Source organism: Acomys russatus, chromosome 23, assembly GCF_903995435.1.
Source record: "Acomys russatus chromosome 23, mAcoRus1.1, whole genome shotgun sequence".
Taxonomy (NCBI): domain Eukaryota; kingdom Metazoa; phylum Chordata; class Mammalia; order Rodentia; family Muridae; genus Acomys; species Acomys russatus.
Genome location: NC_067159.1, coordinates 4,634,768 through 4,658,720, shown reverse-complemented (window position 1 = coordinate 4,658,720; position 23,953 = coordinate 4,634,768). Strand labels below are relative to the sequence as shown.

General features: G+C 48.2%; 1 protein-coding gene across 1 annotated transcript in view; it reads left to right on the top strand.

Annotated features, from left to right (window-relative positions):
* Atp1a1 (ATPase Na+/K+ transporting subunit alpha 1) overlaps positions 1 to 21,845 on the top strand; it is a 30,277-nt gene extending 8,432 nt beyond the window's left edge. The window contains exons 2-23 of the mRNA XM_051165457.1: positions 1,322 to 1,432; positions 2,204 to 2,263; positions 4,041 to 4,244; positions 4,954 to 5,067; positions 5,385 to 5,519; positions 5,640 to 5,757; positions 6,050 to 6,318; positions 6,776 to 6,974; positions 7,706 to 7,815; positions 9,707 to 9,841; positions 10,349 to 10,541; positions 11,790 to 11,965; positions 14,124 to 14,260; positions 15,135 to 15,285; positions 15,735 to 15,903; positions 16,026 to 16,180; positions 16,630 to 16,753; positions 18,108 to 18,253; positions 18,377 to 18,507; positions 18,957 to 19,058; positions 21,095 to 21,186; positions 21,486 to 21,845. Of these exons, the coding sequence (XP_051021414.1) occupies positions 1,322 to 1,432; positions 2,204 to 2,263; positions 4,041 to 4,244; positions 4,954 to 5,067; positions 5,385 to 5,519; positions 5,640 to 5,757; positions 6,050 to 6,318; positions 6,776 to 6,974; positions 7,706 to 7,815; positions 9,707 to 9,841; positions 10,349 to 10,541; positions 11,790 to 11,965; positions 14,124 to 14,260; positions 15,135 to 15,285; positions 15,735 to 15,903; positions 16,026 to 16,180; positions 16,630 to 16,753; positions 18,108 to 18,253; positions 18,377 to 18,507; positions 18,957 to 19,058; positions 21,095 to 21,186; positions 21,486 to 21,514 (3,060 nt within the window). The 3' untranslated portion in view covers positions 21,515 to 21,845. The remainder of the gene's footprint in view (positions 1 to 1,321; positions 1,433 to 2,203; positions 2,264 to 4,040; positions 4,245 to 4,953; positions 5,068 to 5,384; positions 5,520 to 5,639; positions 5,758 to 6,049; positions 6,319 to 6,775; positions 6,975 to 7,705; positions 7,816 to 9,706; positions 9,842 to 10,348; positions 10,542 to 11,789; positions 11,966 to 14,123; positions 14,261 to 15,134; positions 15,286 to 15,734; positions 15,904 to 16,025; positions 16,181 to 16,629; positions 16,754 to 18,107; positions 18,254 to 18,376; positions 18,508 to 18,956; positions 19,059 to 21,094; positions 21,187 to 21,485) is intronic.
* Positions 21,846 to 23,953: the final 2,108 nt, after the last annotated feature.

Here is a 23,953-nt window from a genome sequence, read left to right as displayed (position 1 = left end):
GGAACAAAATAAATAAACGTGGACAGGAGAGTTCCCAGGTATTGCTTGAATAGCTGTTAATGCACCACTTAAAGTTAGAAGCAAGAGAGACCCATGAAATAATAGTAACAGCACCAGCACCACCAAGCATTCATTGTAAGACAAGCATGGGGTCAGTCTCTCCCTGGCATCCCGCCTCCTTAACCCCCACCCCCGCCCCCTGCAGCCTGCAGGCTAGAGGCCTCTCCCAGGACAGACTTTGGAGTACCAAGTTCAGCTTTCATGCAGATAGGCTCAAGCACTTTAAACAGGGTGAGGGAGTGGAATGATCTAAATTTAAACTATAGAATCAACATTTTCTCTAAAAATTCTTCCAGTTTCGAGAGGCGTAGGTGGATCCTGTGAATTATGTGGTAACGCACACGCTTTTCCTGCATCCTGCTTGTGTCAAAACATTTCCAGGGCCTTTCATTTTAGGGGATTTTATTTTAAGAATGGGCTGGAGAGTCCCTTTCTGTCTTTTCTTTTCTTTTCTCTCTTTTTTTTTTTTTTTTTTTTTTTCTTCTTCTTCCTGCCCCCCCCCCTTATTTTAAAATTTTTAGGGACTTTTAGACATTTTATTTTATCCTGAAAAAGTGAAATGTGGTTAGTATCCTTATGTGAACATTGAAGATGTTTAAGCCATGCATGTTGTCTTTGCAATGAGAATAATTTAATCATAATGTCAGAGTGACATAATCTTATCATTAAATCCTCCAAAATGCTGACTGAGGTTGTCTGTTCTTACTGTGCTGTGGAAAGGGAAGTTGAACCTTAGGAGTTGGTGACTTTCTCTAAACTTCCTTAACTGGTGGCTTGTGGGGCTTAAGACATCAGCGTCTATCTGTCTGATTTCACAGTGCAAACTTAGACGCTGGACTGGGCTCAAGATTACTAATGGAAATGTGGTTTTTCATTCCTTCAGTGGGCAAGGCAGAGGGCTGCAGAATAGGGATTTTAACATCATGGCCACTTTACCCTGAAGTGCAGGTAGCCCTGGCAAGCCTGTTACAACTTCCCTGTTGCTCTTTACACCCTAGGGTGGACAGAAGATGTTTGAGTGATGGCGGGAGCAACCCACCATGGATGGCTTCATTTATGTACTGCACAGTATAACCTCATAGGTTGCATTGTGATGAATAATAATCCAGTGACTGTTCCAACGGGACTGTGTCCCCGAAGCTCCCATCCCCCCACTACACACACATACACACATACACACACACACACTGACTACACAACCTTGAGTTCCCAGTTGCTGTGCAGAGCTCACCTTCTCACTTCCCCCTTCTCCCTTCTGTAGGTTGGACGAGACAAATACGAGCCCGCAGCTGTATCGGAACATGGCGACAAGAAGGGCAAAAAAGCTAAGAAGGAAAGGGATATGGATGAACTCAAGAAGGAGGTGTCTATGGTAAGTGCTGAAAGGAGGATTGGCTTTGTAGTTCTTAAAAATCAATTGCACCTTCCACCTGTGCATGCATGCTTCTGCACCCTGCCCATCCATCAGAGAGCAGCTTAAAAGCAATTACAGCATTTGTTTTGTAGTGGTTTCCTTCCAAGGTTGTAGAGGTCAATGCTAAAAGCTATTAAAACGTTAAACAAGGTCTTTATCCGCCCTGCATAAGCAATGGAAGTGTTCTTGGTACCACACACAGTCTCTGCCCTTCTCTGAGGTATTCTGAGGACTGAAGACCTGCAGCCTCTTTTAAGTTAAGAAGGCTTCTCTGGCTTAATCCACCTAGGTCCTCATCTCAACAAGTGGTTCTCAACCTGTGGGCTGGGATCCCTTTGGCGGGTGAACGACCCTTTCACCGGAGTCACATATATCAGGCATCCTGCATATCAGATGTTTACATTATGACTCACAACAGTAGCAACAAAAATAATTTGATGGTTTGGGGGCCACCACAGCGTGAGGAAGTGTATGAAAGGGTCAGAGCTATAGGAAGGTTGAGAACCACTGGTCTAGACATCCAAGAGTTGTTGAGTTTCTCTGACTTGATTCAGCAGATGATGCTGGGCCTCTGTCACTCAGCGTTGGCCAGCCCTGAAGACAGCATGAGGTTGATGCTCAGCCTAGGCAGTTGTGGGAAGAAAGTTTCCTTGAGGATGGGTGATATGGGTGCTTTTCTTCTCTTTTGATTTTTAGGGTGGGTAATTTTTGTGTTCTGTTTTCCCTTAGGACGACCATAAACTGAGCCTTGATGAACTCCATCGTAAATACGGAACAGACTTGAGCCGAGTATGTACTCACTTGAAGCCTGCCATACCAAACAAACCAGTTTTCCCTGCCGTATTTTGTTGCATTTTACTAAGAGTAGTGTACTGACAGCCACTGTTGGCCATGTGACATGCGCGGAGCTTGTATGCTGCCACTTCTCCCCTGAGGCCTTGTGGGAGTGGACATTTCGAAAGCAGTGAATTGGGAGTACCTGGTCCTGAGGGCGATTCCAGGCTGCTGCCCTTTGTCTATGTTTATAAAACTGAGACGTGTACCTCGGCTACTTGAGTTTTTAGCAGTGGCTATCTTTGTACTTTTCTTGACCTGGTCCATGATGGTGTGTCAGAACTTTATTCGCCCTGTTGTGCATTCACAACTTGTACACAAATTTCAAAACACACATCCCTACCTCCCCCAGAAGATGTGTTTTGTATCTTTTAAGTTTTCTACCACCACTATGAAAAAATAGTCTGGGAAAAGATGGCATTTGCTGTTGCAGTCACAATCAGTGCAGTGTCTTGAATGGATGTCACTGTCTCAGTGGCACAAGCTGAGGCCTTTGGAACGACTGTCCCTGGACTCAGAGAGGGGCCTCGGGTCTTCTCAGACCCTCTTGCCGGAAGTTACTCTGTTCGCTGTGGGCCAGGCCATCTCTCCTCTAAGTGTTTCACCCATTATTTCTTGTTTTTACTAGATTCTGTATTAGATTCTGACAAGTGGTCATAGATTCAAAGTTTGAGTGTCTGGGACTCAGAGTTAGTCAACTCAGACACTGTGAGCCCCTGACTTCTGAATCGGTTAGTAGCCTATAAGAGGCAGTCGTGAAATTAGGCAGGCTAGAAAAGAGCCCAGCCCAGTGCTTGGGGTGTGCATAGGGCTCAAATGTTAGGTCATTGTTTTATTAACCTGGCAGTGGATAACTCAGCAGGGACTTGAGCTCGTGAGGATGCTAAGTAATCCTTGGGGTTTTTTTTTTTCCCCTTATACTGTTTCTTTCTTCTTTCCTCAACACTTAATAGTGTTTAAGAAAAAAAAAAAATAGCACAGGCACCAAGCACATACAAACAGGCACTTTAGGCAGAAATGTGTTCTGTCTTTGGATGGTATATAAGCAATCCCGTTTTCTCCTCTTAATGTGAGTCTTGTGTCTGCCACCGAGACAGATTTTAAAGCCCATTAGACCATGCAGGCTGCTGTGCAGTGGCCTCTGCAGTGAACACCGTCAAACTGACAGGTTTCCCAGGAGTTAGCTGAACTCTGTGAGTGGGTGAGCCCTTCGCTGCCAGGCCAGTGTTTTTATTACCATTGTGAGAATGAACTTCTGTACTTACAACTTGGCTGTTAACTCAGTAAGAGCTTGGATTCCTGCTGAAGAATTTTCCTGCTCTCGTATTTGCAGATCTTCCTCCCCTTTATAGAATCAATGCACAGAAAACCCTCATAGCTCATAGCTTTGCAAAAACCAAACCAGTTTGCTACAATAAGTATCTTTTCAGTATAAAACTTAGGGAAAAAAAAAATCAGTCTGATTCAGATTTTCCAGTTTCTTTTAAAAAGGAGTTTTAAATGAGGTCTTAGGGTATTAAGGGTTCCTAAGGGAATGGGTTTTGTTTGTCTGTTGGAATTCACTGCTTACTTTAGTGGAGTTAGCCAGGCTTCACCTGGCTCTGCAGCTGGGCGCCTGCTTCTTCCCTAATTCTACTGTGGACTTTTTGTTACTCAGAGAATATTGTGAGAGTGTGTGATGGCTTGTGACCACTGGTGTGCTCTGTCTGACGTGCGCCTCTCTCCTCCTCAGGGCCTAACACCTGCAAGGGCAGCTGAGATCCTGGCCCGGGATGGCCCCAACGCCCTCACACCCCCTCCCACTACCCCTGAATGGGTCAAGTTCTGCCGGCAGCTGTTTGGGGGCTTCTCCATGTTGCTGTGGATTGGGGCCATTCTTTGTTTCTTGGCTTACGGCATCCGAAGTGCCACAGAAGAGGAACCACCGAACGACGATGTGAGTTTTGTAGTTATGGGAGCACTGTCACCCCCTAGACCCATCTGGTCTTTCCTGCTCACATTTATCCCTTCCTCTTCCACGCCGGGTCCTTCTACAGGGTGTCTGGCTGCCGCTAGTAGACGGCAGAAGTCAGCTCTGCGTTTGGCTGTATTCCACTTGCCCAGAAAAGTTTGTTCTTTAGAAGTTGTTGGAAAGATAGGATTGTTTTAATAAAGTAGGAGACATAGCTTCACCTAGAGTATTTGTGAAAGCCTTGTCAAGGTGGTCAGGGTGTCTGTAACTGAGTCTATTTTCTACCTTTCTGCCCACAGCTCTAGAGAGATCCATGTGAAGGCACGAGTTCCCAATTTCTCTTTTTCTTTCTCTCCCATTTCCACCCTCCCTCCCATCTCCCCCTTCCCCCCTTTCCTTTTTATTTTCATCTGCATTGGTGTTTTACCTGAATATTTGTCTGTGTGAGAATGTCAGACCCTTGGAGCTGGACTAACAAACATCTGTGAGCTGCCATGCGGGTGCTGGGACTTGAACCTGGGTCCTCTGGAAGAGCAGCCGGTGCTCTTGACCTCTGAGCCATTGCTTCAGCTTGAGTTCCCTGTTTCTGAAGCCATGACCTCTCCAGATCTGTTTTTTATTCAATCTGAAATACCTGACTGTTCCCACGGCTCTGATGAGAGTCAAGGGGCCTGATTCGCCTGTTCCCTTCTAGCTATACCTCGGTGTGGTGCTCTCTGCCGTCGTCATCATAACTGGCTGTTTCTCCTATTATCAAGAAGCTAAAAGTTCCAAGATCATGGAATCCTTCAAAAACATGGTTCCTCAGGTACCCGACTCTCTGTCCTTCCCTTTTGAGAGACTGACAGCTCCCCAAACATAAATCGTGAGGCTAAGATATTCTGAGCATTAAGTGCTGTCATCTACGCAGACTCTGAGGGCAAGGGCGCTGTCCAGTGGGAATAGATAGCCCTGGGGTAACTGCTGGGCAGGCTATGGTGCTTTGTGTGAAGACAAGTGGTGTCTTTGCTATAGTCTTAGGTAACTTGGGATAAGCCCACTTATAATTTGGTTGTTTTATTTTGGACTTTACCCTTGCTTTGTTGGCATCCGTGTAATGGTGTCGACCGTTTTCCCTTTTTAAAGCAAGCCCTTGTGATTCGAAATGGCGAAAAGTTGAGCATCAATGCAGAGGACGTTGTAGTCGGGGATCTGGTGGAGGTGAAGGGTGGGGACCGAATCCCTGCTGACCTCAGAATCATATCTGCAAACGGCTGCAAGGTAGGTTAGCCAGGGCTCCTCTCCCAGGCAGCTCTGCTCGTCGACGGGGTGAGCTACGGGCCACAGTAGCCCATGGTGAGACTGGGAGAGTCACCTCGGGCTCATTTTCCTCGAAAACAGGTGGATAACTCCTCACTCACTGGGGAATCAGAACCCCAGACTCGGTCCCCAGATTTCACAAATGAGAACCCCTTGGAGACAAGAAACATCGCCTTCTTCTCCACCAACTGTGTTGAAGGTAGGAGGGAGGGAGACAGGCAGAGGGAGGGAGGTGGGGTGGGGGGGGGAGAATTCCTCAGTTCATTGGCTCTGTGCTGATACCAGCAGGCCAGTGCGGCTTCTGGTCTCCTGGCCCTGTGTAGCAATCCCCTTCACCAGACTTTGCTTCAAAGCGGACGGCAAGTTACCCAGAGAGCCGGTCCTTTTTAAGTAAAGGACAGAAGCTTCTGTGTGTGCGTTCTGTCTCTCTGTGAAACCAAGCACACTCTCTGGCATCTGACTGACACAATTCCCACTTCCGGTTTCTCAAGGAACCGCACGTGGCATCGTTGTGTACACGGGGGACCGCACCGTGATGGGCAGAATCGCCACCCTTGCTTCTGGGCTGGAAGGGGGCCAGACGCCCATCGCCGAAGAGATCGAACACTTCATCCACCTCATCACGGGCGTGGCTGTGTTCCTGGGGGTGTCTTTCTTCATCCTCTCCCTGATCCTTGAGTACACCTGGCTGGAAGCTGTCATCTTCCTCATCGGTATCATCGTAGCCAACGTGCCAGAAGGTTTGCTGGCCACTGTCACGGTGAGAGGCCTGGGGACAGCAGCTGTCGCCTTCACTCAGATCAGCTTGCGTGGGTGCGGGGCTCAGCCCTGAGCCTCTTAGAAAGAGCTGCCAACTTTTATGTTTACGTTCTGTTTTGATGTCTGTGCAGTCTCTGGTACCACATCACATGGTAAACATTGGCGGAGAAAATTTTACCATAGCTTTGTCAGAAGCCCTAAAATGTATCATATAATATAGCTCAGGGCAATGGAGGAAAATAGTAACTTGGAGGTCAGTATGGAGGATAACCTTGATAAATTCTTTTATTTGTTAGTGCATTGTTTATTGGAGGTGGGAGGAATCATGAAATCATGACTTTAAGAGAAGGTTGGAGAAATGGAATTTTAAACAGATTTCTTCCATATTCAAATGTGGTGTTTGTGTCCTCCTGCAGCCTGGGTGAGTGTTGTCCTTTTCTTGCCTACCCTGTCTGTAGGTGTGTCTAACGCTCACTGCCAAGCGCATGGCGCGGAAGAACTGCCTGGTGAAGAACCTGGAAGCTGTGGAGACCTTGGGGTCCACGTCCACCATCTGCTCAGACAAAACTGGAACTCTGACTCAGAACCGGATGACAGTGGCCCACATGTGGTTTGACAATCAAATCCATGAAGCTGACACCACAGAGAATCAGAGTGGTAAGACAGGGACCCGCCTCACACTGCAGCTCCTGCTTACCTGGCCTTTTCTGTTCCATGCGTGGGTGGGTGCAGAGGTACAGTTGCACACACGCGGAGATCAGAGGACAGCTTGCAGGAGTCTGTTTTCTCCTACCATGTAGGTTCTAGATCACCATGCGAGGCCGGAAGAGCCTTTACCCTGGGCCATCTTGCCAGCCCCACTTGCTTGCTTCTTTTTTTTTTTTTTTTTTTTTTTTTTTTTTTTTTTTTTTTTTTTTTTTGAGCTCATGACAGTGTTTTGGGGTTTTGGTTTAATTATTATTGTTGGCTGGAGAACGTATATATATAATAATTTGCCCTTGATTGAGAACCACACAAGGTAATGTCTTTAGTTAAGAAGTGGGATGTATCATTTCAGGGCTTTGTGGGGCTTTAATAGAACTGATAGCATGGCACAGCATTCACAGTTAACAAATCTTGGGGCTGGAGAGATGGTTCAGCAGTTAAGAGTGCTTGCTGATCTTGCAGAGGACCTGGGTTTGCTTCCAGGCAGCTCATACCTGCCTGTAACTCCACTTACTGAGGATTGATGCCTTCTTGCCTCTCTGAGTACCTGCAGGCATGTGGCACACAGAAGTTCGTGCAAGTGTGCACACACATAGAAAACACACACTCATACATGTAAAATAATTGATTTTTTAAAAAGTTTAACACATCATTTTCCAGTCATGTTTTCTTGCTTCCATTAGGTGTCTCCTTTGACAAGACGTCAGCTACCTGGTTCGCGCTGTCCAGAATTGCTGGTCTCTGTAACAGGGCAGTGTTTCAGGCTAACCAAGAAAACCTGCCTATTCTTAAGGTATGCCCCCGGAAGTTCTGGTGCCTATTTGGTTGTTTGGAGTAGGGGTGGGCTGTCAGGATGTGGTCAGAACATAAGAACTGCCACCATTTTTTTTTTCCTAAACAGCACCTTGCCTTTGTGTGTAGAAAAACAACTTTATTGCAGAATTCTTGGGATCTTCTGTGGGAATCTTTGCTCCGTTAGCAAAGATTGTGTTGCCTGCAGCTCCGAAGTGCTTTCGGTGGCTACAATCCATAGTGGCTGGGGAAACGGAGAGAATAAAGTAAAAATCTGACCTGAGAAAGTCTTTGTTGGTGACAAGCCTAAGTAGACCCGTTTTCCCCTGTCTCTAGGATAGCACCTAGCCAAGGGGGCAGGAAGACTGCCTCACTGATTCGAACCGTGTGTGCATGTTCGGATACACTAGACTCCAGTAACTCCTTAAGCCGTTTATGCTCTTAAAATAGCTTAGCTGTTTCCCTTATCTCACTTGTGTTTAGCTTGCTTACTAATGATGCAGAGATAAGATCAAGGCAGGGTCCCAGCCTCCTGGAATACTCAGGCAGTTTGAAATGGCTGGGATTTTACTGTGTTGCTCAAGTGACAATGCAATCCCACAAGGACCGTGAGCTACAGATGGCAAGGAGCTGTGTGAGGCTCCCCGCGCTCCATCTGTCCTCTGCGAAGCTGCTGGCCTGTGAGAGTTGTCTAGATTAGCCCAGTCTTTAAAGCTAGTACAGATGGGGCATAACTGAGGTGGCTTGTCACGTGAGGCTACGCTTTGTTCGGTTTTTGGAAGGCAGTTTGCTTGGAGTTGGTTTAGGAGTGATATTCTTTATCTTGGGAGTCACACTGAAAATGGCTGCTTGATGTTTTACCTTACTTCAGAGTGGGCATTTTCTATTTTTCTTGACTTAAAAATAAATAAATAAATAAACAGACAGACAGGAAGATTATCAAGAGATATTTGAAGTATTTGGGTAGCTGAGCTGTGTCAATAATAGCATTACTACTTCTCTCTAATGAAGTTTCTGAAAGTAATTTTATTCTGCCTCGATAATTGGTTTTTCTTTCTTTTTTTTTTTTTTTTTTTTTTTTCCTATCTCTTTTCTAATGATCATCACCACCAGCCTTCCCACACAGGGTTGTTGGCCTTGTGAGCATTCATTGGCTCACCTGCATGTCTAGGCTTGTGTGTCAGAGGTCTGATATGTTCACCTGTATAGAAATTGTTTATAGGCGAAATGCTCAATAGGTCAAAATACTTGCATGACCACGCAAGTAAGTAGATCATGGGGGGAAAAAAAGGTGAGTATCTGCAAAGTGAAGACAGTGGCTAAAATGCAGCTGGTTGTGCTGCTGCCACAGTTGGCAGTAGCTTCCAGCTCAGCCTTCAGGCCCAGGTGATCCTGCACACCTGACTTAGGTGTAAAGCCTGGAGTCCTTTGCTTTGCCCTTGACCCATTTTGTACCTGGCTCTGAACCCTGAGCTGTTTTCCTTTAAAGTCTAAGCCAGTGAGTGATACTAACAATGTTTTCTTTGGACTTTGTTTTGGTTTTGTTTTTTGTTTTCTGTTATGGGTGTCGTTGCTTTCCCAGACTTATAACCAGAGTCCAGTTGTGAGTAGTGTTGAGTGTGAGGCTTTTTAGCAGGCCAAGAGAAGCTGAATATACACTGCAGTAGGTTTAAGGGTGTATTGGTGACGCGCCCTTTCACTCGAAGCTGAGTGGGTGGGGAAGGAGCCGAGACTGGAGCCTGAGGTGCTCTGAACTGCCTGGTCTGGGTCACTTCTCACCTGTTTTCTCTGCCGCTGACAAGATTGGAGTATGTCCAGAGTTTTCTATTTCCCAGTGATGCCATGTGAATCAGCCTTTCCAGGTCATTAACAGGCAATGTCTCTCTTCCCAGCGGTCAGTTGCAGGAGATGCCTCTGAGTCGGCGCTCTTAAAGTGCATCGAGGTCTGCTGTGGCTCCGTGATGGAGATGAGGGAGAAATACACCAAGATAGTGGAGATTCCCTTCAACTCCACCAACAAGTACCAGGTGTGCAGATCAGGGATGCTCACACAGGGCAAGGGGGGAGGCTGGGGCCATGAGCTGGAGAAAAGACAGTCTATACTCAGGTTCTGCAAGATCTGACTTTAAAGTTGGAAGTCTCTTTTTTTATTTGAATGTCAGTAGGAGAAATGAAACCTCTCAGAATGTTGTTGGGGACCTTGGAGTTGGGGGCCAAAAGAGGAGGGAGAATGTGTGTATGCAGCATTAGCCAACCTCTTGGGTCTTAAAGAGTTCAGCATTGTTTATGAGAGCATCCATATAAGATGTGGGCTCACACACAAACTTAGACATACAGTGAGTACTCTGTTTCCTTCTGTAGCATTCAGTATGTATCATGAGACATTTAGGCGTTCAGAAGATCTTAGATTGTTTCAAAGTAAATGCTAACTTGTCAGGAAAGCCTGCTTTCCCCCTCCCTACCTGACTCCCCCCCACCCCCCACCCAGCTGCCACGTGAAGCCACTAATGTTTCCTCCTGAATAATCTTCACAGTTGTCCATTCACAAGAACCCAAACTCATCTGAGCCTAAACACCTGCTAGTGATGAAGGGCGCCCCAGAAAGGATCCTGGACCGATGCAGCTCCATCCTCCTCCACGGCAAGGAGCAGCCACTGGACGAAGAGCTGAAAGATGCCTTTCAGAATGCCTACCTAGAGCTGGGAGGCCTTGGAGAGCGTGTGCTAGGTATGCAAGTGACTGCCCGCGGCTCCTGAGCACAACCTGTCATGGATAGCCACAGCAGTTACTTATTTCTGTTTCCTCTGAGCATTCCTCTCATTCTTTCTAGAGCCATCCTGCTTATTTTATATGCCTTATGTTATTTAAAGCAGTAAGTGGTGGATATAAGTTTTAATGGAAAACAGTCTTGACTTAGACCTGTGGCCTAGTGATGGTCCATTCTGTGTGGCAAGGGGTAGAGGTGGGGGCTTTTTTTTTTTTTTTTTTTTTAAATCTAACTTTGTTGTTATGGCCATGATCTGTAAGCTTAGTTAAAATCTATCAGGTTTTGGTCTGCCTAAGTAATACCTGGGATGCCTGTGCATGGTCCATGGGAAGTGACCATTCCACCCATAAGATGAGCATCAAACCAGAAGCCAGGATGCTGCTTGTCTGTTATAGCCTAGCAGCAGCTAAAGTTCGGAACTTTATTTTGCCTGCTGCCCAGTGTATTTGGGCAAGTGGCACTTATAATATTTTATGTATTGATAGATACAAATCCATTATTTGATTCTTCCTGATGGGATAGTTGAGAACCAATTGCTTGGTCTAGTTCTCTGAGTCAGACATCTTTTCCTGCAAATCCATTTGCGTTTCTCCCACATGTCTGCCCAACTGAAAGGGCATTTTGCTCTCTAGGTGGTCAATTCTGCTTTTACACTTTTCCCCAAACCCAAATAAGAAGGCTCTACCCTTCCTGAACCTGCAGAGCATCTTCTGTCCCACTGAACAGACCATTGTGACCATCACACAGTATGGAAGTCAAAGTCAGGGATGCCTTACGTCTTAAAGTGATATAACCATATGGTACAATCACAGCAGATGTCTGTTCCAAGCTCATCTTCAGAGTGGCTCCTGTGAATGCCCACCTTGGTGCTCAGTAATATATGACTAAATAGGAAGAGATGGCCTCTGTTTTCCAGACAAGGCAGCTAGACCTAAGTCATAGGCGCTGGGCAGCCTAATGGTCTGGTACTAAATACTAGTGTTGTCAGTCCAGTGTTCCCCACATTAAATATTCCTGTCCCTTGATATTTCTTTCTGGTGGATTCTGTCCTTCAGCCATTTTTGTTCTTTCACAGACTATTATTCCTAAACGTGACACCTCCACATTAAACATCCAGCCCAAGATAGTCATGAGGGCTGAAGAGCTGCAATTGTCCCTTACTACCTGTAGCCCTGGGAACCCTAACAGGTGCGCTGCCCCCTTTGTAGGTTTCTGCCACCTCCTTCTGCCTGATGAACAGTTTCCTGAAGGCTTCCAGTTTGACACTGATGACGTCAATTTCCCTGTGGATAACCTCTGCTTTGTGGGTCTCATCTCCATGATTGACCCTCCTCGAGCTGCTGTCCCGGATGCTGTGGGCAAATGCCGAAGTGCTGGCATTAAGGTAGGGCCCGCGTGTCTCGTCGGCTCCATCACAGAGCCGTGGTTCCTTGTCTGAAAACACTGCCCCAGGTCCAGGCAGCTACTTTCTCTCTTGGGATGTCTATTAGTTTCTCATTTCCAAAGCCTTAGGTGCAGCCCTTAAGGATCAGATACTATTAAAATGTTAGGTGGGTAGATGTGTAGGGGCTGGAGAGATGGCTCAGCGGTCAAGAGCACTGGCTGCTCGTCCAGAAGTATCTGAGTTTAATTCCCGGCACCCACGTGGCAGCTCACAACCGTCTGTAAGTCCAGGATCTGACACCCTCACACAGAAATACATGCAGACAAGCCACCAATGCACATAAAATAAAAATAAACTATTAAAAACTAAAAACAAAACAAAAGACTATATGCAAAATTGGAGGTGAGAAGCACCTTACTTTTTGATAAAAGAAGCACAAGTAAAAGAAAAGGACAAAACAAAAAACTTGGGGTTTAGGTTTTTAAAGTGCAGTGAATGGCATGTCCCCAGTGTTTTCAATGACTTGTTCTCTGACTACCTTTTCTGAGAGCTCAACATCGTGGTGTGTTTACCCTGCCATTTTCAGTCTTTTCATGCTTATGAAAATACTTCATGGAGAAATATAGAGGGCTTTGAATTCAGAACACGGTTGCTCCAGCAAGAGATCACATCCAAAGACCTTTTAGGTCTGTGATCTGGCTGGAATACAAACACGCCTTTAATCCAGCAGACAGAGGCAAGCAGCTCTGAGTTCAAGGCCAGCCTGGTATATATAGAGCGCAAAGAAAACAAATATAAGAAAAAGCCTAGGCCTGGACGTGGTGGCACACCCCAGACAATGAAGGTGAAGTTAGTGTGTAGAAGGAGGCAGCCATGTTTGAAAGTGATATTTGAGTGGCAAAAAAAGGAAGCAGATCAGAGAAGATTTGACAGAATAAGATATGCCCAACTCACTAGAAGAGAGAAAAAGGGGAGGCTGCTTAAGGGAGCAACACAGAGAGTGCGAGGGGAGGGGGCAGTTTTACTGGGAAAGTTTCACAGGAAGGGGTTCGACGACAGAACAAGCTAGACAGGAGCGTGTGAGGACAGAAGGAGCCAGAAGATTAGAGCAGGTTGCTGCAGTTAGAGGCCAAGCAGAGCAACTCAGCAATTGAGAGAGAAGCCAGATTGAATAAGTCAGCTGGGAGAGGAGTTTGAGCCAGAACAGCTGAGTTGAACCAGCCCAGAGCTCAGAGAGAACAAGAAAGGGTGGGCATATGAAGCAGTAAGTCTCAGAGGCTGAAAGCACTCTAGGCCTAGACCGTATGGAGGCTAGAAGCTTCCAGGACTAGGCCTAGGTCAGGAGGCAGCAAGCCTTCAAGACTATTGAAACAGATGAATACAAGTTCATTTTACTGAGAAATTTGATTTATCTTTTCAGTACTTTGATTCTTTTAAAAGGATATTTTCCTAAGTACTAAAAAACAAAAACAAACAAAAAAAAAAAAAAAAATTGGGGACATGGCTTGGTGGTTAAGACACCTGCTCTTGCGAAGGGCCTGAGTTTCGTTCCCAGCACCGACATCATGCAGCTCACAGGCTCCTGGGGATCTGACGCCTCTGGCTTCCAAGGACTCCTGTACTTGGTAGACTATTCCCCACCCCTTGATATAAACTCATACATACACATAATTAAAATAACATCTCTAACTTTCTCTTTTGGAATTGAGAGCACACAGCAGTACTTAACCAGGAGTATACCACTGCTGTAGTTCTTCCAGGATTGGATTTTCTTTCTTTTTGGGTTTGGTTTTTTTTGTGGGGGGGGGTGCGGCGGTTGGGTTTGGTTTTTCGAGACAGGGTTTCTCCATGTTATCTAGGCTGTCCTAGTCTCACTTTGTAGACCAGGCTGGCCTCAAACTCACAGCAATCCACCTGCCTCTGCCTCCTGAGTGCTGGGATTAAAGGCGTGCACTACCACACCCAGCAGGATTTTCTTTCCTTTTTTGGTGGTTTTAATAAAAATTGACTTTTATGTTCTTGTAATAGGAGATACGATATGTGCAGCATGACGCGATCACGTGGTGCCATAAAATGGTGGTGGTGTGCTGTGGCTCCCTTCTGTAAACACATCTGTATTTTTGGTGAACTGATGTATGTCATCAATTTCCTGTTTCAGGTCATCATGGTCACAGGAGACCATCCAATCACAGCCAAAGCCATTGCCAAGGGTGTGGGCATCATCTCCGAGGGCAACGAGACTGTGGAAGACATTGCTGCCCGCCTCAACATTCCAGTGAACCAGGTGAACCCCAGGTACGGCAGGGAGCTTACGTGTCGTGTCTTCTTGGCTCTGGACCAAGTTGTTTCTTGGCCAGAAATTGACCTTGGGAGAAAGTCACACTGACCCACATGGTGCTTGCTGTTCTGAGAGCTTGTTGTAAAGATGGCATTGGCCGGGCGGGAATCCCACCTGCAGAACTTGGAAGTAGGGACTCAGAGGCGCTCAGGGTGCCTAGACCTGGAGAGGTCAGATAAATGGTCTGAACCAGCCACGGCGCTGTTAGTATCTAGTCAGTCTCCATGTCCACACTGAGAAACTAGATGGGAAAGAGCAAGTGTTCCGATAATCCCGGCAACAAAGAGGGGAAAGAGCATTAAAGGAGAGCGTGGGTACCAGAGGGCCGGCGGAGCAGCTCAGGCCGTGACCTGGCTGGCTGGAGGTCACGGAACACAGCTGAAGGTAGGACAGAAACAACTCCACAAAGTTGTCCTCTGACCTCCACATGTGTGTCCTGGCATGCGTTCCTGCACACACAGGCACATGTATACACAGCACACACCAATTAAAAAAGCAAGTAATGGAGACAAGTTAGATTTGTCTTCGTTCTGTGTGGCGTAGGGCTTTCTCACCCTACATTGGGTTTAGGAATGGGTTTTTCTCAGTTCCGTCATTTTAAAGTGTGCCCCTGTTATTTCAGTCTGTCTGATAGAGTTAGGGAGAGGAAGGTGGCAGGCAGCCCTTCCACAGGTGACTGAATGGCGTGATCTGTGTGACAGTCTATTAAATACCGAACGGGGGACCAGCTCTTAAGGGATGGGGAAGTAAGTCACTTGGGTCTTGGTTCTGTTTCTGGAGCACTGGTGAGTGGTTGGGTGACCTTTGTTACTTTCCTGGTCCTGACTGTAGAGATGCCAAGGCCTGTGTGGTACATGGCAGCGACTTGAAGGACATGACCTCTGAGGAGTTGGATGACATTTTGCGGTACCACACGGAGATTGTGTTTGCCAGGACCTCTCCTCAGCAGAAGCTCATCATTGTGGAGGGCTGCCAGAGGCAGGTGAGTGAGCTGCAAGGGCCGCGGCGCCTTGGGCTCCAGGGTCCAGTGAAAGCGGTTCTATGTGTCTGTGTGGTAGGAGGAGGGACTCAGCCACGCGGTAGCCCAGAGCTCAGCCTCAGTGGGCTGGATTCTAGTGTGTGTCTGCAGTAGAAGTGGGGGTTGCCAGGAGACTCTCCCCTAATATTTAACTATTGCTGTGCCTGCAGGGACAGGGCTGGCCACAGTGTCACTCACCAAGGTCATTCCTTTGAGTAGCCCTGGTTAACTGAGGAGAATATGCTTGCTGTCTTTTCTCCCTGTTGTCCTTGTGGGTGGGGCCCAAGTGAGCACTCCACCGAGGCTCTGTGCCGCCTCAGCAGGAGAGAAGGGCATCCAGAATCCACTGAGTGGTCTCTCCCTTCATCTCATCCCTGTAAAGAAACCCACTCATCTCCTCCCTCTCTGGGCAGGGTGCCATCGTGGCCGTCACGGGTGATGGTGTCAATGACTCTCCGGCTTTGAAGAAGGCAGATATTGGGGTTGCCATGGGGATTGTTGGCTCGGATGTGTCCAAGCAAGCTGCCGACATGATTCTTCTGGACGACAACTTCGCCTCCATTGTGACTGGAGTAGAGGAAGGTGAGGGGACGTCTAAGAGGCTCACAAACAGCTCGCCCCAACGGGCAGTTAGCATGCTGTGCTCAGTTTCTCGTCTGCCTGTCTCTTCAAGCCATACAGTTAAAAACGTCTTCCTTTCCTAGGTCGTCTGATCTTTGATAACTTGAAGAAATCCATTGCTTACACCCTAACCAGTAACATTCCGGAAATCACCCCCTTCCTGATATTTATTATTGCAAACATTCCACTGCCCCTGGGGACCGTGACCATCCTCTGCATTGACTTGGGCACTGACATGGTACGTGAGTGTCATGGCTGTACAAGTAGTGGTAACACATCGCCATATACTGCTACCGGGTCTGTGGTTCCCGGGACCTGTGAGGCTGGTGTATGAAAAGACATTCTCAGTGAATACCCAGAGTTCTTCCCAGCCTCAGCACCATTGGCTCAGAGTCAGCTGTCACAGGGGCGATTCTCCACAGTCACTTTCCAGATAGAATTCTCACTTTTGTGTAATTTTACTTTAAAAAAAAAAAAAAATTGGATTCCTTAATATTTTCCCTGTACCAAAAAGAAATACATTAGAAAAAAAGAGGGCAAAGGGCTCAGTGGTTAAGAGAGTCTGCCAGGCCTCCCAGTCAGCATACACACACACACACATAAAAATAAATATTTTCTAAAAGGGAGCAAACGTTTTATAATAAACGGTTGACAATGCCCACTTTTGTCCTTTCTCCCTTCCCATAGGTCCCCGCCATTTCCCTGGCCTATGAGCAGGCTGAGAGCGACATCATGAAGAGACAGCCCAGAAATCCCAAAACTGATAAACTCGTGAATGAGCGACTGATCAGCATGGCCTATGGACAGATCGGTGAGTCTTGTCCCTGTGTGGAGCAGGTGCTAGGAAGGGCCGACAGGGAGATGTTCTGTCTGGGATAAGCTGTGGCAGGGTTCAGACTGGAGAGTGACAGATGAGGAGACAGCTCAGCCATAAGAGTAAGGCTCTGGGTTCAATTTTGAGTGTGTGACAGGGAGATAGGGACCAGACCAGAGAGTCCTCAGCTGCCTGGCTGGCGGCTTTTGTGAAAACTAGTTCTTTAAGCGTTGAGGGCACCCTTCCTTGCTGAGCCCCGGGGGAATATCAGGTGCCTGGGTCTTCACTTGTGCACTCTGGCAGCTTTCCCTGGGCTTGGGGGTAGGGTGGGGTAACATTCCTCTGTCTCACTGTGTGGAGAGTTTGACAGCAAAAACCCTTTCAGAGCCAGGCACGGTGGCGCGCGCCTTTAATCCCAGCACTTGGGTAGGCCGAGGCAGGTGGATCTCTGTGAGTTCAAGGTCAGCCTGGTCTACAAGGCCAGTCCAGCCAGCCAAGGCTACACAGAGAAACCCTGCCTCAAAACAACAACAACAACAAAAGACACCAAAACTATCAGTTTGACAGTTTGCTCAGTGGATCCTCGCAATGGTAGTGTCCCCGCCCCATCTCCCACTAGCTTCTGCTGCAGAGTGATCGGCCAACAACAGATCTAGGAGACAGGAAATCCAAATGCCCTAATTTTTAATGCCTTTGGCCTTTCTCTTTCAAGAGAAGCTGGTGAGGGCCACCATGAGTGACTTGGTCTGGATAGCAGTTAGGACTGTGAACACTTGGGAGAGGGGGCGTGGCTTAGCATCATATGAAAACCATGTCCAGTGTCTGTTAGAGAACCCCTGGCAGCAGGGCAGTTGACTGAGCATGCCCCACACCTTTGAGGAAGACCAGGTTTTGAGAGAAAGATGACACTGTCCTGGGGAACCTGGGGTGTCCTAGCTGGATCAGGTGACAGGGGAGAGGGGGTAGTCATAAGGTGTATCACTGGCCGGCAAAGTGGTAGTGTATGGAAGTCCTGCAGTAGGAAAGAAATAATATTTCTTTTAGATTAAATAGTAAGAAAGCTGATTTCCTGTCAGAAGCAGCTGATGAAGAGAGAGAGAGAAGTCAGTGTTTTAAGAGAAAGACTCTGGGTCTTAACAGCTCTCAAGGAGCAGAGGGGCCCTGAGCCCAGTGCATCCCATATCCCTCCCTTCAAGCCCACAAGGGACAGTGGCTGGCATGTCTTCTTGTGCCTTCATCAGTTGATGACCCAGGAAATCCACCCCATTTCTGTCCTGGAGTCCTTCGGGGATGATGGGATGAGAGGTCTTGGGTGAGGTCCAGCACTCAGGTGGTTTTTTTTCCAACCTAGGTATGATCCAGGCCCTGGGGGGCTTTTTCACTTACTTTGTGATTCTGGCTGAGAACGGCTTCCTGCCCTTTCACCTGCTGGGCATCCGAGAGACCTGGGACGACCGCTGGATCAATGATGTAGAGGACAGCTACGGGCAGCAGTGGGTAAGTAGCAGTGTTTGCTGGCGTGGCAGCCAGTACTCCAGCACGGAGGGCCAGCAACAGCACTGCCCCCAGCCGCGGCGGGGAGGGCGCCAGCCGAGCTGAGGTGCCTGCCTCGACTTTCAGACCTATGAGCAGAGGAAGATCGTGGAGTTCACCTGCCATACAGCCTTCTTCGTCAGTATTGTGGTGGTGCAATGGGCCGACTTGGTCATCTGCAAGACCAGAAGGAATTCAGTCTTCCAGCAGGGGATGAAGTAAGTTGTGATGGGTCTGATTTTTTTTTTTTTTTTTTTTACACACAAGCCTTCAGAATAGATTCAGCATCTAACACCCATGACCAGGTTCCTGGAAAATCTCCACCAGCTGTGTCCAGCCTGTACCTACAAGCTACATTAAATCCAGAACTGTGAATAAAACCCAACACAAAAGTTTTAAGCTTATAGGGATTTGGGGCGGGGGGAGGGGTTGGATTTTTTTAGTTAGTTTGTTTTCTCTTTGTCCTCCCCCACCACCTGCAGTCCTCAAGCCTGTACTTTATAGATGTCAGGGTGTTGCAATGTCAAAATGCCGTCCACACCCGCAGAAGAGAATGCGCAGCCTTGCATTTCAGATCTTGCTAACAACTCACCCAGTCGTCTAACACGCGGCGTTAGGAGAGAAATCTACATTTGCAGCTGGTAAACTTTTATCTCTTACATTTTAGGAACAAGATCTTAATATTTGGCCTCTTTGAAGAGACAGCCCTTGCTGCTTTCCTGTCCTACTGCCCTGGCATGGGTGCCGCCCTTAGGATGTATCCTCTCAAGTAAGTTGGGCCTCTTGCATTCCAAGCGGTGTGGACATAGTTTGTGTGCCTTTTCCCCTCGTGCCGCGTGAGTGTCTGTTCTTGCCTGCCTCTGGGTGGTGTGTGTACAAGTTCCTCCGCACTGGAAGGCAGGAAACCTGCCAGTAAACCAGACTGGCAAATCGAGACCTGCCAGGGCCAAGGATTTGGCCCAAGGTGAGACTGCACAGGCCACAGGCTCTACTTCCTTGAAATTACTCAACAGCAGACTATCGAGCCCCCAGGTCCTCCGCTGTCACAGTCCAGCTGTCCTCAGAGCCACCTAGGAGGCCCAGGCCTGAGTCCTGTTTGCTTGCCCTAGTCACCTCTTCACCTTTCTGGAGACTCCCAAAGGAGTCTAGAGAGGATCCCAGGTTCCTTTGAGTGGAGCTGAGCAGTTTAAAAAGTAGATTCCCACGTTGCTCTGTGTTCAGGCACAGCCCAGCCTTAAATCAGGGGAGTGACTTTGCTCTTCTCTTAGGCCCCAGGTTTTACACACAGCCTGGCAGCCAGTGGAAACTTCCACATATATTCGCTGCTGCCCGGTAACTGGTTAAGGCTGAGCAGCTACAACTTGATTAAACATGTCGAGCTGCGGAACATGGCGCTCTTCCAACACAAGAGCCATTGAGAGCATCGCTCTCTTGAATTCCACCCACCCCTGTCATTGCTCAGACTCATCTGGACTATCTCTCGCACTGGCCTCTTGCCAACACTTCCCTCCACTGATCTCATCTTTGAATCCAAAGTCTTTGGCCTCAGAAAGTGTATATAGACATGGTCTATGGTGCAAGGTGGGGCTGGCGTCCGGACTGTGTCTCACAGCCAGTCCAAGGCCGCGGGAGGTCAGTTCACTGTTAACCCCCTCTGCCTATATCTTTAGTAAGGACGTTCCCTCCCAACCCATCAGCCCTGACAGTCCTTTGGGACTGAGGTCCTTGGAGCTTGTCTCTATGCGGTCTTGCCCTCCTGGCCCTGGGCTCGCACATCTCTTTACTGGTGTTGCTGCTGCTCTCCAAATAATAATCTTGATGGCTTTGGTCACAGTGTCTTTGTATTAAGTCCCATACACCCTTCACAGAGCATCAAGTGCATTAACAAGTGTTCAGGTTGGACTCTATTGGCCTGAGCCTTGAAGGAGAGGAGGAGAGGTCACAGGCTTTTTTTTTTTAGACAGCCCAGTGGAAAGTCCTGAGGAGGGCATGGCCATTTTCTCAGCACTTTGGCTCTTTTGTGGCCTGCCTTGGTCCTGGCAGCTTCTACTCCATTTGTTCCGTGCTTGTCCTCCTCCGGCTGAGGTGGTGAGGTCACCTTCCCACTGTTGTTCAGGGCACATAGGAAGGGCGGAGACTGCAGAGCTGGCAGGGCCATCCTTCCTCCTTTGTTACCCAGGAGCCTGTAGTCAAGGAAGCCTGGTGCCTACAGGAGGCTGCCCAGAGCCTGTCTCTCTGCAGGAGACCGTGTGGCAGCCTCTCCAGGCCACCCCTGAAGACCTTTGTCATCTGTCAGGGCTCAGCTGGTCCTCTCAGATTCCATGGTCAGAGACCAAGTTCAGGGTCTGAATAAACTGGCTTAGACCCGCACTGGCAGTTCTTTGTCTGCAAATGCCAAGGCGGAGACAAATGTACTCTTGGGAGCTCAAACACTTTAGGAAAAGCACAAAGAAAGTGTCCGCCACTCCCAGGTTGTCAACAAAAGATGCAGTCAGCTTAGGAAAGCCAGGCTCAAGGGGAAAGGGCTTTCCAGGTGGAATGCGGCTGGCTCTGTGACTCCCAGCCTAGTAGTGGAGGGAAATCTGCTTCTAGTGGTTTTGGGGTTTTTTGGCTTTTCTGTTGTTGTTGGTGGTGGTTTTTTTTTTTTTTTTTGATTTTGATTTTTTTTATTCTGTGAATGAACCTGTAGTTGAGCATGACTGTAGTAGCCCAATGGTTTCCTGGTCACTTTGGAGATGTGCGCCTTCTCTGTCTTCCTGTGAGTCAGTTGGCGCGAGTCTGACTTGGCACTCACTCTATTTTCAGACCCACATGGTGGTTCTGTGCCTTCCCTTACTCCCTCCTCATCTTTGTGTACGACGAGGTGCGGAAGCTGATCATCAGGCGACGCCCTGGCGGTAAGTGAGCGGGGTCTAGGCTTCCTCCTGTGTCAGCTGACAGCATGTCTTCCGCATATGGAACCAGAGTGAGGTAGAAACAGATCGTGGTTTGTGAGACTTCACAAAGTACATAAACCTAATAATAAACCTAATAACAACAGTATTCCTGGAGAAAGCTAATTAGTTACAACCGAGGTGTCTCACACACACACACACACACACACACACACACACACAAATTATCCTTAGGGAGTCACTGTCCTGGTTGTTCCTGAAAGAGGTCTCACTTCAGGTATGTCTCTCTCCCTCTCTCTCAGGCTGGGTGGAGAAGGAAACCTACTACTAGGCCACTGCCCTGCACGCCGTGCAGCACCGCGCCGCCACACACTGCACCCTCCCCCACCCCCTCTTTGTGTACTTCAAGTCTTGGAGCTCGGAACTCTACCCTGGTAGGAAAGCACCAAAGCATGTGGGGAGCCAGACGTCCTGGAATGAAGCATGTAGCTGTAATGGGGGGGCGGGGGGAGGGCTGCCTGAAAAACACCCTGTACAGGAAGGACAGTGGGGAAGGTTTATATGTGCCTTTTTGTTTTTGTAAAAAAGGAAAACCTGGAAAGACTGAAAGATTACGTTTTATATCTGGATTTTTACAAATAAAGATGGCTATTATAATGGAATTCTCTCCGTATCCTTGTCACTTCTTGGCTGCAGAGGTTGTATGTGCTGAGCTGTGTGTTTCCACGTGTGGATCCCCAGGTCAACAGCTCCAAAGCATCTCCCGGGGCTTGTTAGTAAAGGCAGCCCAGTCCTGATGAGGCTGTCATTTAATAAGCTCCCAAGGTGACTGACACTGCATCTGAGAGCAGGGGACCAGGAGGAAACGGCCTCATCCTTAAGGCATATGAGCCTCTCTGGCCCGTTTTCCTGGGCACTGCCCTGCTTACCTTAGCCATAGCACCAGCTGTTCCTTGGCTCTTGGCTTCTTAGTGGGGAACACCTCACCTGGGTGACTTCCTGGCCTCGGTTAGCCGAGGCCTATGCAAATCTCAGTCCCTCAGGCCTTCCTGTTTGCTCTCCAAACCCTGCATAGCTCCAAGTGCCTCAGCCAGTTTGTCGAAGTGGGAAAGTCTGCTTGGCTGTCAGGCCTGTGAGCTCTGGTGCTGTGTCTATAGATTCCTTTCTAAGTTAGCGCCAGCAGCAGTGGTTCAGGAAGTGGTGACATGCCAGAAGGCCTTGAGGAAAAGATGAAAGAGTCCATGTGCTTCAGGGTTCTGTGGAGGCATACAGGGGCCTTCAGTCCTCTGCCTGTCATGACCAACCCCAAGGAAGTGTAATGGCTGTACTCCCCCGGTTCCAAATACTGACCATCGTCTGTCAGATGCCCCGGTGTTTTTCTGAGACGTCATGTTTCTGTGCTGCTCTGAAGTGTGCACAAGGAGAGCAAACACCACCACCAGAGCTTCAAGCCTGGGAGGGGCATCTTAGGCCATCTCCTGCCTTGGGCTCTTCACTGGATCAGTGCTACTTGCAAGCTAGTCACTCATCTTCAACAAGAGCCGTCGCTCACACCAACATGGAAACTGGGCCAAAACAAGCAGGAGACCCTGGAGTTAAAGGGTAACTGTTAGGAGAAGCTTCCCTGTGTGCTTAGATTGCCACAGGCCTGTTTGTCCTAACCCTAACACTTTGCATGTCTGTTTTCTGTCCCTCTCGGGTGTTGGCTGGTACCCTGTGATGATGAAGGTCAGTATTTCCTGGTTTAAGGGTTTGAGTCAGCCTGAAACCTTGAGCCTTCCCTGTAAGGGCAGCTTGCTGCCAGTCAGCCTCTCCGCTGGTGCTGATAAGAGAAGCACCTTGGAAGAAGCAGAGCTTCTGAGCCTCCACCCCTTGACCACCAGGACATTTCTGCCGTTTTCTATGTGATGATCACTCACCGTTGGATAGGTTGTAGTCAAAATCTATGTAGAAGAGGAAGCTAAGTAGCCTGAGGTTCAGGCCGTGCTGTTGCCGGAACCAAGTCTGCTGGTGACTGGGACTTCCCACCCTTGTGAAATTGAGCACTAGGCTATCAACTCCTTGTCACACTCAGGCTGCATGAGCCTATGCAGAATCTCTCTGGCACAGTCATCGTAGAAACAGCTCCTAAGGATGACCTCAGTGACCAGTCTGTTTCTTACAGATGCGCACCTGAGCCTGCCCTGACTACCCTTTTGAATGTTCCCCAAGGCTTTGGGCCATGTACCACTTGCTTTACTGGTCCTGTCTCTGCATTTGAATGTGAGTCTCGTTGGCCTTGTGCATCCTGAGCTCCCACCCCTTTCGTGGCCATTGCACACTTTTCCTTGGCCCAGGAAGAACGATGACTTCCGTCTTTGGTTCATTTCCCAATCAGAACTATGCTTCCTCCATCTCCTCTTAGCCCCAGCCCACTGAAGCCATGTGTTTGAATCACCATTGACCTGATGGTCCAGCTATGGACACTTCCTAGCCCTCCCTGGCCTCAGCAGCACTTACGCCACAGGCAGTACCACTTCTGGCCGGAACAACTCCTGGCCTGGAGTCATCTCTGCTCACTCTAGCCCCTCTTCTCGCACCTGCTCCTTGCTCCTTGATCTTCGGGATGGCCTCATACTTGCCCTTCTCTCTCCTGGTTCTGTGTTCCTGCTGGGATGATCTCCACCTTTAATCTTATCCTCCCTCCCTGAATCCACTTGCATCCTGGGCATCTTCGAGTATTCAGGAATTGGGCAGTTCATTTGAATATTCATCCTAAAAAGCACTGATG